Here is a 16,697-nt window from a genome sequence, read left to right on the forward strand (position 1 = left end):
TTTGCATTCCCTTTGTCCTTTGGAGGAATTCCTGGTCACCATCTGTCCCACCGTTCTCCTTCTAAACACTTCTTAAAACTGTTCTTTACTGATTCAGTAGCAGTGAGGTCTCAGCGACAAGCACTTACTGTTTATTATGCTATGTCATCTCATTATTTTCCTTTTCTCCTCCAGCCATTTGCTTTACCCGTTCTTGCCATTACTGTAAGCATTGTAGACATGTTTGTATCGTGTCTTTAGACTGAGCTCCCAGGGGCTCTACACCATAATCAGGTTTGGTGAGCACATCTCTAAGTCAACCTAATAATTAGCATGCAGGCTACTAGGTTTGTACTTGGGCTAGAAAATTCATCTCTGTCTTCCTTGCTGAGACTGAACTCTATATTCTCTGAAATAGCGTAACACTAACAGAGCAGAATTGACGATAAGCAATAAAATTACAAATACTGTCTTACTAGCTTTAGCTCATGCCTAATGGCTTGATGATGATAAGTGTTGACCATACAAGACTTTCCTAAAAATAGCAAAAGTGGGTGCTCATAACTTTTAAAAACTGGGCCGTTGGCATCTTGATGAGACTTCACAACTCTTTCCAAATATAGCGTAATCAGAAACAGCTGATTGTCCTTGATTTGATAAAAATCCATCTGCCCCCTGTAGTCATTATTTGCAATCTATGGCAAAACCAATGTTTTTTTGTATGAAAGCAAGCACTTAACTTGTAAATAGCTATCTAAATTAATGTTTTATATCATAGAAACCAGCGTCACTTGCATACCAAAATGAAACATCAATGCAGATGGCACCTTTGTAAATACAACCAAGCTCAGGCAGAAATTTACCGTTAATTTTTTTTTTTAAATTAAGGTTCTTCCCTCTGCCCCTCGCTCCCATTTTGTTGCCAAGAGGAAGCAGGGATACAAGAGTTCAGACACCTCTGTGAAGGCTGGCCGCCACTGGTGGCTTTCCCAGCGCCGCTACTCAAGTATTGCTTTCTCGGGGCCACATGTACAAATGAACTAGCGGCGCGGTTAAGACAGAGTTTATTCTCGACAAGAACAGGCCGAGGCATTATTTTTTTTCGCATTTGCACGTCACCAGCCACATTTTTAGCGGTATCCGAAACAACCCACAGACAGGGAGCGGCAGGTCCGGCCCGCCTCAAACCCTGAGCGAGCAAGAGCTGGCGGGAACCACCTCTACCCCTGCGGGCAGCCCCTACGACACCAGCCGCCCCTTCGCCGCTCAAGGGCCCGCAGCGGCTGCCAACGGCCCGCCGACCTCCGCCCCGCCAGCGCGCGGACAACAAGAGCCGCTCGCGCCCCCATCGCCCACGTGACTTCCTTCCGCAGGCCAGGGCGGGCAGGTGCTACCCACCCGCGAGACCCCCCCGGGCCAACGGATACCTATAGCGGAAGCGCACGGAGGGCGTGCAGTGGGGTGCCCAACTCCCCCGAGAGCCTGCCGGCAAAGCCGGTGCTTTACTGTGCTCTCTTCCGCTTCCAGGAGGGCGGCGAGACGCGCCGAGCCCACGCTTTTCCCCCCTCTAACAGCTAACGGTACCCCCCCGCCTGCCTTCCGCTGGAGCACCTCCGGGTTGGTTGCCGATGGACCCAACCCGGAGCTGGAGCTGTGCCGCCGACCTTGCGTGGAATGTCCCATCAGCGGCACGGGGTAGAAGTGGAAGGGCACCAGTGCCTGAGCGAGCCCATTCCGAGAGCGGGGCCAGTGGCCCCCCTGCGAGGAATGGTTGCTCCCGTCACGTGGGCCGGCGGAGGCGGAGCACTGACGTCTGTTGCCCCCTCGCCCCCTGGTGCGCGTGCGTAGTACCGCGGTGCCCGGCTCACGTGCTCCTCTGCGTCCGGCGCGCGCGGCGGTCATGGCTGCGCTACTGAGCTCCGCCGGGCGCCTGCGGGCGTTCTGCCCGCGTCTCCTGCCCCTCCTCCGTCCCCCCGCGGCCGCCGCCGCCCCCCGCCCGCCGGCTCCCACCAGGTGAGACCCTGCGCCGCGGGCCGGGCCGGGCCGGCAGGCCGCTCAGGCGGCGGGGCCGGCTGAGGCGGCGGTCCTCGTGGCCAAGGGCACTGCTGGCTGGGCCGCCTCGCGCGCCCGCGGCCGTTGGCCCCTTGGCCGCCGCCGCTGGGGCTGCCTGCGGGAGCCTTGCGGCCCGGCCCGGCCGCCCCTGGCCACATATACGCGGCAGCCGTTAGTGCGGGGTCAGAGGCCGCGGTCGAGCCCCGCTTCCTCCGGCTGGGTCGGCCCCGGTGGACCGCGCCCTCCGCAGCGGTGTGTCGTTGGGCTGGAGGGAAGGTAGAGCGCTCTGTGGAGAGCAAGGGGTGGGTCTCGCTCCGGAGGACGTTGCTGGTGTGGGGGCGAACTGTGCGGAGAGGGAGCCCAGGGGGAAGGGAGAGACCAGGCGGAGATAAGCCGTGATTGACTGCGGGTAACCGCGCGCTTGGAATCCAGGCCTCTTTCCCCGTGTCCATCAAGATTCCGCTGTATCTGTTACCAGGAGAAATTCATTAATTCCTTTGCTATGGCTTCTTCTCTCCCATCACACAGGTAGGGTGGAAAACTCACACCACCTGTTTGCACACCCGTAGCTGTTCTGATCACACTAATGTGTGGTTGGTGCCCTGCAGGATGTTTGGACACACACCACTTCCTTAACACCAGTACATCTGTTAATTAAAAAGCAAATGCTAGTTTTGGGAGAGCTAAGCTTTCTCTCCAGTGGTGGTGCACTGCAGCTCCGCATTTGGAATGTTTTTTCTCTTGAGCACATATCTCTAGGATGTACAAGTGGAAAAGGCTCAGTCCTGAATACATGAATAAACGCGTCAGAATTTGTGTTTGTAGGAAACATATGCTATTTTAGGTTTTCTTGCATGCACTGGCATTTTAATAAATCATGAGGGTGATAGCATTCTGCTATATAGGCAAGCTAGTTGCTTCCGTAATTTTTTCCTTAATTACTTGTCCTAAGAAGGAAGCACCTTATGCAGATGATAGCTATGTCAAAGAGTTTGTCAAAGGTATTTTTTGTATTTCATGTAGCGAGTATGCTGTTGCAACTACATGAAGATTTGTGCAAACTTTTTTTAATGCTGGGGTTACTTAATTGTCAACAAGTTCTTGGATTGCCTGAGAATGAGAAAGGTTTGTTTATGACTTCTGAGCCTTGATGGGGTTAGATGTTTTTTTATTTACCCTATGTCCAGTTTCTAAGTCTTAAAGGAGGGAGTTGGGAATAAGTTGAGATAGTTAACTTCCATTTATGTCAAATGTCTTGCTGGGATTATAATTACAGTTGTTACCTAAAAATTTGTGTAAAATTAACCGATTGAAATAACTATGAATAATTTGTAAATATAAATGCCTAGCTGTATAGAGGTTTAGATCCGTTTTTTCCAAGGATGTGAACATTTGCTGTATTTTTTTCCAGTGTTTGCAAAACCTAGTGAGGGTCCAGTGTGGGCGGGAAGGGGATATGATGCTTCTGGTGTGTACAAGTGTCATCTTACAAACTATTCAGAGAGTAGCTAATGCTGCTATTAGCTCTCAATGTGGGAACACAGCATTATTGTCTGGAAAAAAGTATCGGTGTGTAGCTTTAGTATTGGTGACCGAGCTTGAAATTAATCTCTCATTAAATGTCCAAATGATGCTATAGACAAATTTTTGCATAAAATTTGGGAATATAAAAGCATTAAGCATACACACCGGGTTTTATGAGCTGACATAACAACTTAGTGCTACCAAAGGGAGAAGGTTCTTCTGTCCTGTCTTGCTCGTGCCTTGTTATAGCTCTGATGGTCCCTCTAAGTCAATGTAACTTAATTCCTGGCAGGAAAGTAGAACAGTTTTCTGCCATTCTAGATAGATAAATTTGTTCAGCAGAGGACTTGGTAAGTTCCAGAGCTTCTGGAGAAGGGATGGGAACAGACGAGAGTCATCATTAGAGAACTAGAGGGAAGTCTCCCCGCCAAAAATAAGGAAGTTGTTGCTACCTGCACTAGCTTTTGTACTTATCAAACCTATTGTGAGCTGATTTTATTTGGTATCCTGACCAAAATCTTACCTAAAAAAGAATACCGTTTTCTGCTGGGTTTACTGGTTGAAGTGTAACAGATATGTAAATGCTGAAGTTGGTGTGAAAGATGGAGTAGACCTGTGCAGGAAGGACCAGGAACTGGGAAGGCATCTGCTGTATGGTTGGCAACAGAACCACATGTTTAATTAGCTGCAAATCATGAACAAACTTTTCTATTTTGTGATAACTCAGCTGATTTTTGTTTTCCTCAACTGGAAGCTTGATTCCCTAAATTAGTTTGTTGCAAGAAGCAATACTCACCAAAATTTATGTATGACTTGATGAAGGACTGGTTTTTTTTCCTAGAACTGCATTTCTGAAAAGAACTTGAAAAGTGCTTTATGCGATAACTTGGCTCTAACAGCTGGGTTTTCGTTTTTTGGTTGGTGTCTTGTCCCCTTCCCTGATACTCTTTTTGTGTGCCAAATTACACTCTCTTCTATTTTCAAGTATAAATGATGTCATATGTGGGATGGTTTCGTGATCATGCAGAAAATTCTCAGGCTAGATTTAGTTAACTGTGAGAAGGTGCTTTGTAGAGAACACATTCATAGGAAACAGTAGTGGTATTTATTTCATAGCTTTAAGGTTTTAGTCTAAACTGCAAATTATATTGGAGTAAGACTGAGTAGCAAACCTAAATTTTTGCATTCTTTTTGTCCAGTAATTTTATTCCTAAAATAATTTTTCACCTAAAATCTTTGTCTTATTATCTCTTTACTGTGTGGGTTTAGGCATCCTAATGCACAAATGATGCTCTAGGATGAAAATGTAAAAGCAAAGGTAAAATTTATGAACTGAAACTGCACATATAAGCATATAATCTCATTTAATTTTTTACTCTAACTATTAATTGGATTTTTTCCTACTCAGGCCTTAATTTCTGGAAATGTATGTCTTTTGAAGAACTAGAATGACATATAGACAACATTTAGACTTTCTGTACTCGCTCTTCAGGTCTCAGGATGGTATTTTGAGAGTGAAATGAAGTCTGCTGCAGTAAATTCCAGAGAATACTGATAAAGTTCTAACTGAAATAGTGGGGGGGAAAACCCCAGAGTTATAAGAGTAAATAAGTAACAAGGAATAATCCAGCATTTCGCAAGAGAACTGAGTAAATGACTTTATGTTTATATGTGCTTGGTACAGTTGCTTTGGCATTGAACATACTGAAGTCAATTCAGAGGCAGGTTTGAGGCTTTCATTACAATAACCATTAGAGAAAATTTGCAGATCTCTTAATTTCTTTAGAGATGTGTAACAGAACTGTTCACATTCAAGCAGAGGTTTTTATCACAGCATCTGATTTTTCCAGGAAAGTCCTAACTGCCATTGCCGAACTGTAGAGTACACAAATGATGAGTGGACTACTTGTTATGCCTGTGTAATTTTAGAGAATCTCAGGATATGTTGCTTTTCTGCTCATAGCCAGTATGATATGCACGGGACAGAGAAGTGACTCTTCATGCAAATAACGCTTCAAATTATGTGTCAGTACTTTGAAGTGCATCTGTGTTTGTGGTGGAATGATGACTTTGACCACAGTTGGACAGTGGCTATGCAAAGATAGTCTCCCTGCAATGACCCATGGTTCCTGTCGCTCTGCTGCATGTTGCCACACCATGGTTGTGCCAATGGAATATACTGTGGGAGTGGTTCCCATTTTTTTTTTTGTGTCGATTTAATCTAAACTTCTTCTGAAAATGGATTAGGACAGTAGGTGGAGAGCAGATTGCATTGGGTGGTTGAGGAGTATGTCATAGTAACAGCCTCAGATCAGATCTAAGGCAAATTTACTATTTCCCTTGTCTACCTGTTGTATGAAATGTGAAATATACTGAGCTATATGTCATCACTCTCATGCCGTGCAATTATAAGAAGATAAACAAGCTATGACAAACCAATACAACAAACTTCAGATTTACAACATCAAACTTTAGCACTGTGCTGGTTTATATAGTACAGATGATTTACTGGAATTTTGTTCACAGAAGCTTCAACTAAGGGAAGAAATGCTTAAATTTGCTGCTGGTAGCTGACTGTCAAGAATGCTGTAACAAACCTCTCAATCAATGTGTGTTCAGAGTAGATTTTGAATTAACATCAGAATACCTGTTGGGGACTTTATTCTACATACTCTAGGTGACTATGTTATGGTGTGATGTTACAGCTTGCTGCTGTGGGAAGGTTAGTGTTGGGAGGAAGGGCATTGGAAGGGCATTGACTCTATTCTTCCCACATGGACCACCCTCCCATTGCTGGCCAGCTTGTCCTGCTCTAAATCAGGGTGCTCCTTGGACTTATTTCTCGACCGATTTCATTTGTTAGACTGCAAGGAAAAAGTTTTCTGACAGATGGACTGGTTTTCTTGGATCAGTTAAGGATGTGATAAACTCTGGAAGAGTGGGACCACGGGCAAAAGGAGAAGAGGGAACCCTGCATAATGACTCTGTGGTATTAGATCAATGCAGCTTTTTTGCTGAACCACACTTTTAGATGTGTGAGTGCTAGGAAGTCATCTTGACTCATTCTGAAGTCAACACCCTATCTGTTCTCAGAGAAAAGGAGAAAAATTAGGCTCCCAAGGCATAGATCATAAAAGTATAGCTGAGGAGGAAAATCAAGTGGAATCTCTACATGAGAGTCTTGCAAGGCATCTTTGGCTTTGCTGTCACTTCTGCAGTTTGAGATTCTTGTCTGTGAGTTTAAACGTTGCTTTTGGGGACTGTGGAGCAAAGAGCATCTTCCCAAATGCAAATTGTGGTGTAGTGAAAACTTCAGCTTTTTGTAAGATCTGTGTTCTATTCAGAGGAGCGATTGCTGATGAAGTTGGTAAGAAGGTACCATGTGCAATGCTTTTCAAGTTGTCCTTGTAAAGACTGTTGACTTTTGGTATGTTGTTGTGTGTTTGTACAAGATTTAAGCATGTTGGTGAGATGGGAGGGAGAATACCCTTTTAGAGAATCTTGTTTCAGATATGGGGGTTTTGATTGGAGCTTTGGGTAAGCCATAAGTTAAAAACCCAAATGATTCATCATTTAATGCATGGTACATTTTTTTTTAAATTAGCTGCAAACAAGTTGCTTTTGGCTATTCACTGTCATACTCAGCAATCCATCACCAGTGGACAAAAATGTAGTATTGAATGCTTAATTACATTAGCAAAATAATAGAATCAATGGGCTTTAAGTGCAGAGGAGGCATTCAGTAGACTTGCTTTTGGTAATACTGAAGCCATGCTTTGTTGTAGTAAAGTTTCACAAGCTGCACTGTTGTAGTTTGTATGTATTTTACTGATGGACATAAAATGTCTAGCGACTTCCTAAGAAATAGCACAAAGCAAAGTCTTCCTGCTTTGCTTTTTGTGAATCACTTAGGCAAAGTTTTTAGATACTGTCCAAGAAAATTGAGGTTTTTCAGTCCTGATGAAAAATCTTAAAATTTTCTGTCTCATAGGATCCTACTGTATCTCATTTAAACAAGGATACAGTGGCCTAAACATTGGGGTCTTTTTTTGTAGGTGATTGTAGCTAAGTGAGGGGAGATACTGTTTAGCAGTCATGTGAACCATGCTGGGATACCAGGTGATATATTTAGTCTTATATTTAGTAAATTTAACTAATGTTAAGTCTGTAGTGCTTTTGTGTAGGGTAATGAATTTTAACTCTTTTAAGTTTACCATTATTCTACTTTGAGTATGGCTTGTATTTTAAAAACTATTTCATATACCTTTCGCCTATTTAGTTTAAAAAGAACTAAATATTAAGTAATTTCCTTCAAGAAAATGTAGCAACTGCCTTATTTGGCCTCTAATAAACGGAGGCAAATATCCATGTGGTGGCTTTGTAGTTATTTTTCTGAATGTTTGCAATTGGTCACATTTTACAGAAAGTAAACTTTCTGGTCCTGCCAGGGAGAGTGCTGGAACTACCTAATTTTTGAGTTTTGGGACATTTTTTAATCAGGCTGGTGTGTAAGATGTGTTCCTTTGGAAAACTGAAGGCACTGCCTTTAGTCCGCTTCAGAAATATGGAAAACATTTAAGTACATTAGCATGGTACTGGGATTCTCACTAAACCTTTGCAAACATAGAATAATTTTACTAGTTGACTTGGTATCAATTTCCCCATGCACACTTCATCTCTGCATAAGTTTTTTTACAAGTTTATCTTCAACTACTTCCCAAATATTGTAAGCTAAATTGGAGTTGAAAAGTTGCCGCTAAATAGTGGGTGGTTGTGTGTTGGGATTACAAGTGTGCAATTGGTTAATTTCTCCTGTGTAGGCAAGGTCTAATCCTCATAGTTGTAGAGCCAAAGCTGTAAATGGTGTAAAGGTAGAATTATGTAAAGGCTCAAATATCAGAAGGCTACTTCTACTCTTGTGATTGTGGGAGTAGGAGAGAATTCACATTATAGGGCTTAATATATCCTTTTGAGCTTCTCTGAGTAGGTACAAAGAAACAAAGTTCTGAAGCTTAGTAAATAGAAATTACACTTGTTGGGGAAGAATCAGATTGCTAATTCAAACAGATCTGAAGTCTATTGTGCAGCTTCACATGTTTACAAATACAGTGTTTCACATGGAGAAAATCTTAAAATGCTGTTTAAAGGTAATTGATGAAGTAAATACTTGGCATTCTTTGTAGCCCTTGGAGAAGTATCATGCATTTTTCGATGTAGCATAGCATTTAATTCTGTACAAAGTTAATTAAAACAGTTGAAAAAATGTGGTTACTTCATAAGACTGGAAAATCTAACATCTAGAACCGAGGCAGGATCAGAAATGCCAAGGTCATACATAAGAAAGGGGAAGGGGAAAAAAACCCAACAACTTTATAGCTTCCAAATGGGAAAGTTTGACTGTCAAAGTGTCCTGCTCTAATACTCATTACAATTAATATTACTAGTGTAATGCCTGATGGATTAGGTACAGTTACTTCTCTACTTGGGGAGTGGGATGGGATAGATGAGTCTTTTTGAGTCTCTTAAGCTTGTTTTTGGGATGTTTAGATTTTGGTGGGGGTTTTTTTTGTTTGGTTTTTGGGTGTTTTTTTTGAGTAAACACACCGTGACAAGCAGAATTATTTTCTCTGTATTTTATCTGTGTTGCATTTGTTAGGAGTTGAAGAATCAAAGGTTTTGCTGTGTGATGTTTCATGTTTAGCAGTGGCTCATTTTCAGTACTTTTTTGGTTGTACTGTTGTCTAGCCAATTGTACGCCATCTTATGTTTCTGCCTTTGGTTTTTGTCCAAAAAGTACAATTTTCTTTGGTCCGTATTGTTTCCTTTTTGTTGATTTCAGACCATTATGTCAAGTGTCCAAGATGACACTGAAGTCTGAGACTCTCCTAAGCATTTGCCACCATTATGGTGTCACCTACAAATTTTATAAGTTTATTAACTCTTCTGTCATCCAAATTGTTTATTATTGAATGGGCATGAGTCATACGAGTCTTTTCCCAGTTGAGTCAGGCAATAGCTTAATTTAGAATCCCACAAAATATATTCCCAATTTTGCAACAAACCCCGATAAGCACATTTTAATTTTATATACATATTTTCTTTAAATTTTTTTAAACAACTACTGAACCCATATTTTTGTAACTGAAAGTACATTGTATCTCCATGTTTTGCTTATGAGATTGTCAGGTAACATGGTGCTAAAGCCTGTACATAAATCTGGTTTGTTGTTTTGTTTTTTTTTTTCCATTGATTATGCTTCTGTTTTTCCCCAGAACTTTAATGAATTTTTCCATTCCAAAGGACTGGAGTTTGAGTAAGATCCATTAATGTGTCTTAAATGTAACATATCTTGATGTTTCCAGAAATTACTTGCATCGTTCTTCCCTATTCTCACCTACACTCCCATCTCCTTGTTAAAATTGAGTAATGGTAAAACGGTTAAAATTTACATAGTATGTTTGCAATTAGCGTTTTTGAAAGCAAAACGGTATATGACCTGTAAATTTTTTCCCTTTTAAAGAGGTATGTGTATTTTCTAAAATAATCTTCTATTTAGAAGCCTTTCTTGCTGCCTTTTCATGTGACATCCTGACTGAAATGGCTAACATGGCCTTCTTGATTTTTTTATCCTTGCTTTTTTTTTAATTCTCCTTAATCATGTGTTCTTTCTTAACTTCTAAAAATTGAAGAAGAACTGCACAAGTTTGTTGAAAATTCCTGATGCATGGATAACTGCTTCATTTTGTTAACTTCTTTTTTGGTGTCATGGGGAGGTTGTGCCATTGGTATCAATTTTCAGCATGTTGTGTACTGCATTGTTCTGTCCTTCACTTGATTGTGTGAAATCAAACCTGATGCTGTGTCCCTTAATTTGTTAAGTTTGCATTTTTTTGGAAGCTATCTTTCATCTTTTGGAACAGTGAGCTCTTAGCATTTTTTTAAACTACATTTTCTCTTAAGTTTTGTGTTCTTAGTTGATTTGTAGTGCTAAGAACCAAATTCAAAATAGTAGATGCCTGCAGCTTCATCCAGCTTTTGAAGCCACAGTTATTTTTAACAAATTCTTACTGTGGGATTGGCTTAGCATTACACAGTGCCTTAAATCATGCTGAAGGTGTAATTTATTCAAATACTGAAAGCCTACAGATGATAAGGTACACCCAAGTCTTGTGCTAGACATTATATTTCAGATTGATAATGGTAATTTAGGTGGATGCTAGTGGAAGTTTAAGAGTTCCTCAGGTTGTTTTATATTCTTATACTGTTTTCCCCTGACTGTATAAAACTAAAACTCAGACTCCCAAGTTGCTATTTTTTAAAATATCTTTAATCAGTATAAATTAACAAACACCAGTACCATATTTGATAGTATCAGAGGGGATGGGTGGGTAAATAGAAAAAACCAAAAACATTTCAGATAAGAGTATAATATTTTACAGGATGCACGTGTAGCATCTCATGTAGTATAATATTCTGAACTTAAGTTTTAAACAGCATCACGCTAAATGCTAAACAGGGAGAGTTTAGTAACAGACGAAACTTTAGAGTCCTCTCATGCTGTTAATCAGCATATTTTGAGCATGTGTGTAATGTCTTTATCTTCATACTTAATCTGATGGAGCTATGGAAGTGCTTTAAAATGTTTGTGACTTCTGATGTGCAGAATCTTACAAAGATGGCTTTCTCAAAACAGCACAGGACTTAGGCTAAGATTTGTAGATACCTGTTAGTTTACAGTTACAAGTGTGCTATGTGGCGTAAGGTATAATTCAATAATTTGCAAAATACTGAAAACAGTAGCAGATTTTAATAGAAAAAAACATTTCAATTTTAATCTGAAGCACAGGAGTTTTGTCTGCTTGTGCTTTGATTTTTAATGGAAATCAAAGTGTACATTTCTGCGTTACAAAGGCAGTAAGTCCTGTGTTGCTGCTTGCTTCCAAAGCATTTTTTCAACCTGACTTGAAGGATTCTGAAAAGCTTTCATGTAGCCTTTTTAATGGATGTATGAGTGGATGATACCATTTTCTTGTTTTATCTGTATCTTTAAGAAAAAATAGAGAAATAACTTGCAATCATTACAGTTTCATTCTTGCAGCTCTCCAGTGGCTAGCTCATAGTTGAGTATTGCTATTTATGTGTTATTAATGAGTTTATCCAAGTCGCAGATATCTCATTTGGCTGTTACAGCCAAAAGGACTTAAGATTTAGTATCTTACTGTTACTCTTACCTTGTACTACTGGATTTTATTCTAAGGGATAGTATCCTGTCTTTGGTTATATGATGCGGTAGAAGGAGAATAGGAAAAAGAAGGAAGAAAAGAATCGGGGAAAATGACACCCTTGGAAATACTTCTAGTGAGAGAAGGCGTTACTAGTAGTAAAAAAAAAAAAAAAGTTTGATAGCCTTGATCTGATGAGCTGCTTACCACCAAAAGTGGTGTTTCAGTTTATTCTTTTTCCCCCTAGTTCCTGTGATTTTACCCACCTATTCCTACTCCCTTTCTTTTTTTCTGGTTCATCTGGTAGTTTTTGGACATTGTGAACTATTTCCACTCCAACCTGAAGGAACAATAATTGGTTTTTTGTAGAAGGGGGTGAATGGGTATTGTGCCAAGTTAATGACTTAAATAAGCTCACAGAGGGATCTGAATAAAATGAGAGCTAGTTTGACTAGCTCTAGGATTCAGTGGGAACTTGCATCTAGAAGGAGATAGAACTGAGACTGAAGGAAGGAATCTCTCCTTTTTGGCTTTTTTAATTTTTTCCTTCTCCAATTCTTTCTTCCGTGTCATTTACCTAGCCAAATGAAATGCAGATAATTTGCTGGCTTCTGGAAAGTTCTTCAGGAATAAACTTGAGGAGATTCGGCAGTGTAAAATTTGCCTGCTTGAAAAAGATAATGCGTAATGGTAGTGATGTTCCTCATTAATAAAGGATTTTTTTTAATGACTTCAAAAATCAGACAGATCTCCTATTAAACTCTTTTCACAGCTCTATTAGGAAAGAGACTCTGCTTCAGGATGGTTTTGTTTAAAGAACTTTACTCTTGGAACTTACGGCCTGCTCCGTTACCAAATGAGGTTATCAAACAGCAAGGAAAAAGAGTGGTCTTTGGGCTACTTCCTACTCACAAGAAGCAATCAGATGGCAAACCACCACTCTGTTTTTTCCACCATACGTGGTATGTGCCTCACTGATGCTCTTTCTGTCACTTAGCAGATTGCAGTCAATGCTGAAACACTGAATTGCCAGCGAGCTTTTTCCCCTCCACTGGATTCCCTCTGCTAGGGCCTTAAACTAGCACTGGTTGGTGAGAAACCAACCAGCAATGGATATTATATACCTGTGAAAAAGCTCTAGGCGTGGGAGATAATTTTGTAGAGAATGCCAGCAGTCCTCACTTTAAAGCTGCCTTTTCAAGAAAATGTAGGACTCCTGGAGCATCTGTAACAGCAGGGAATACAACAACTAATTTTTTCTTGGAACTAGTCTAGAGACCTTGGGGAAATTTAGCTGAAGAGCTTGCTAGAGAGCCAGAGGCCAGGGAGGGCAATTTCACAAGTTGCTGAATCTTCTTTTTGCCATTGAGCATGTGTTACTTCCTTTGTGTACGATTCTGGAGGAGGATAGTCTGGTTTATTTTATGCAGTTGTAAGACCTATTGAGAACAGACTTCCAAAAATGCACGTGTGTAACAATAATTTGTCCTGCAAAGGCTGTTCACAATTCCTCAGTGGCACAAATAGCATGGTCATATTGTTATGTACATCAACTTGTTCTTTTTTATTAAAAAAAAAAAGGCAAGCTCTTATGGTTTTGCTAGAGATAAGAACACTTCCTTGTTACGTTTATTGTCATTGTCATACTTTGAGAAAAACAAATACTTAAATCCAGTGTTGATGTTTGATTTATGTCAGAGGATGACCACTTCGTGTTCTTTAATGTAAATTCTGAAGAACAGGGAATGATTCTGTTATTCTTATGTTTGATACATTTGTCTGAAACAGTGGCCTCTCCATTAGTTTGTGTATTTTAATTGAAAAGAAAGGTATGATTTGCTGACTTGATTTGCTGTCTTCTGGAAGAGAAGTCTGTGACTATTCTTGGAATAATTTTTTGAAAAGCATGTGAGAGCTTTTTTGAGATATAATGGGACAATAGACTGTACTTTTTGGGAGCAGTATTTGAAATATTTAACTCATGATATTGCCTGAAAATCTCAGCAGAAAAGTTGTCACTGTGAGAAAATATACATTACTACCTTTTTAAGTAGAAAGACACTGAAATGAATCACCTGCATTTGTTTATATCAATATGGAATGTTTTGAGAAACTCTTCATTAGCAAGAAATAAAGCGCATAATCTTTTTGGTGTTGTATGACTAGTGGAGTTGCAAAACAAGTCACAGAAGGTAATCTCTCTTTTTTTGTTTGTTTTTATTTCAGCAGAAATATTATGTACCAAATAAGGTTCCTCACAGTTGCACCTCAGCAGGAGGGAGGTGTTAAAGAAGAACCAGTTTCAGAAGTTCAAAACAGACGGACCTGGCAGTTTGACTGGGCATTAAATAAACTGGATAACTCTGTCAGAAAAACTGGCCGCATCCCTAAAGCCCTTCTACTAAAAATCTTCCATGGAATATGCAAAACAGGTAAGTTGCTTCCAATTAAAACAAAACAAAAGCTACATTTTAAGCTGCAATATAATGATTCATCAGACCAAGGAAATTATTTGAAAGAGTTCTGATTTATGGTTTGTCTTTGGATTTTGTTTAATCTACTGCATATATTGATGAACAGATGAAGATTAAATGCTTTAGAGATGTTGTTTTCCTTTAAATGTTCACATTTACATTTCTAGGTTTTTATGTCTTTGCGAATTTATAAAAAATGAAAAAAAACCCAGCGTGCTCTTAAGAAGTCTCATCATATTGTCTTGCTTATTGTGGATTTTTATCTGGTAATGTTACGCCTTCCTCATATAACTGTACTGTGAACTCTGAATAGGGATCATGTCTGTCTGTTTTACACAGTATACTTTTAAAATGTTTATAATAAACCATGCTGTCCTTAAGAGGCCATTTGTTTTAAAATGGAACTATAAAGGGAAATGTGGAGGTGATCCCCAAGCTTCCCCATTCCCTGGTAGCTGTGGCTATTCAGGACAAGAAAGCTTTATTTTTTGAATAAAACAAAAAGAAACAGCTGAGGCATGGTTCATTCTGTCAGATTCAATAAATATTTGGCTAAAAATAGCCAGACTATATTAATATTTTGCAAACCAGGTACCACAGTTGATGAGGTTTGGTACTAGTTACGGTGAGTCAATGGAGATATTTGATGAATATTGGTGAGTATATTTAACAATGAAAGCGTGTATTGTTTTGTTTTAATTTTAAACTTTTCTGCGTATTCTTCTGGACTGTCACTGGCTTGTATATCTGGGATTGTGCTTATAAGAGTTTTGCTGGTCACTGTTTAAAAGCTGAGTCTTCAGTTCATGCTCTCTTCCTGTCGAACTAAGTTTTTCCTTTTTGCTTGTGATATCCTTTTTGATTCTGACTGCTTTTTCTTTTTTAGCTATAAACTTAGAATTTGTGAGTGTGGGTTGGCAAGAATTTTATGTCTCTAAGCTTATCTGCAAATCGCAGTTCTTGATGATACTTGATTAGTTACATGGTTCTTAGGAAGTTGTATTAACAAAAAACTTAATTGCTTATAGTGGTTTCCTTTGGATGTGTAAGTATATTAAAAAAAAGCCCACAACAAAACCCAACAAACATGGAAGTTACCAAGAGATTTAACTAGGATGCTATTCAAATAAATCATTTCCATATGAAAAATCCAGTCCTTTTTTTCATTAATAATTTTGAAAACTAATTTAGTAAAAGTGTGGGAGGTTAGTTATTGTGGATTTCTTAAAAAGATTTGACTGTGTTTGTATTGTTCTTCTTTTTCTAATTACAACAAAAAATGCCCAAAGAAGGTGCTTGCTTTGGATCTTGTCCTGCATCTTTCCATACTCATACTGCCAAACCTTTTCTGGTTTCTTTTGACTTTCAAGGTACTTGGTCACTATTGTAACACTGGCATTGTGAAACTGGAGATGTGTTGGCATTTTTATTGCATGAACTGAATGTATACAGGGATTTAAAAGTTAGTCAGGTATGACTTACCTCACCGCTCCATTATGTCTTCAGAAGTTCAAATCCCCATTTGCAATTTGTACTTGCTCCCTCAATATGTTAACTTTTTTCCTCTTCCTTTCTCATTATTGCCTAGTTTTTTCCCACTACTGGCTGGCTGTCTTTCTAGATGCGTTTACTCTGTATGAGTAACTTTTCTGCTGTAGATTGCACTCTTGCAACGTAGTTTGCATTAGTTATGTGGTATCCTAGATTTGCTAGTCCTGTTTGGTGCCTGAAGTTCTAAACCTAGAGAGTATTTAGCTTTCTGCTGTTGAGGTTTTTTTACTTTATTTTGCCATTATTTTATAGTTGTATGTAGCTGTTTCTGCAGCTCTGTATAATTAGAAATTACACTTACAGTGGTCAGCAGCAGCTGGAGATATCTTTACTGGCAACAGCTCCTGCCTCTGTGCATCCTTTAGGGATGCGGCCAGTTTTTCTGACAGAGTTATCCAGTTTATTTAATGCCCAGTCAAACTGCCAGGTCCGTCTGTTTTGAATTTCTGAAATTGGTTCTTCAACACCTCCCAACTCTGGAGTGTTGGCATGATGATTTGTCGGTAACTTATAAAGCATTAGAGATGCTTTAGACTTGAAGTCATTTTGGAAGTCTGAGTCTTTCAAGTCTGCATGTATGTCTCTGAGGGCAATGATGAAAAAAATCTGTAAGGTTTTCGATGTTGTATGTGAACATTTATCTTGCTCCTTGTTAGAAGAAATTACTTCTGAATTATACCTTTCTCTGTGCTAGGAGAGGGATAGACAACATTTTTTTTTTTTGCCTTTTTTTTGTTTGTTTTTCCCTTTACAGTATGCTGCTTGTTAAAGGAACTCTCCTTTTTATTAGAAATTGCTGGGTGTGCATATAAAGATGTGATTGAAAAAAGTTTTGTGTCTCCAGCTTATTGGGTAAGCTGTGATAAATTCTACAGCTCTGCCTTTCTTTGCCTTA

The 16,697-nt window shown here is 39.6% G+C and overlaps 1 protein-coding gene across 1 annotated transcript in view; it reads left to right on the forward strand.

Moving 5' to 3' along the window:
- Positions 1 to 1,879: 1,879 nt before the first annotated feature.
- LRPPRC (leucine rich pentatricopeptide repeat containing) overlaps positions 1,880 to 16,697 on the forward strand; it is a gene marked incomplete at both ends in the record, with an annotated part of 92,912 nt that continues 78,094 nt past the window's right edge. The window contains 2 exons of the mRNA XM_081998503.1: positions 1,880 to 1,992; positions 14,004 to 14,209. Of these exons, the coding sequence (XP_081854629.1) occupies positions 1,880 to 1,992; positions 14,004 to 14,209 (319 nt within the window). The remainder of the gene's footprint in view (positions 1,993 to 14,003; positions 14,210 to 16,697) is intronic.

Source organism: Phaethon aethereus (assembly GCF_964289735.1).
Source record: "Phaethon aethereus genome assembly, chromosome: 3".
Lineage (NCBI taxonomy): Eukaryota > Metazoa > Chordata > Aves > Phaethontiformes > Phaethontidae > Phaethon > Phaethon aethereus.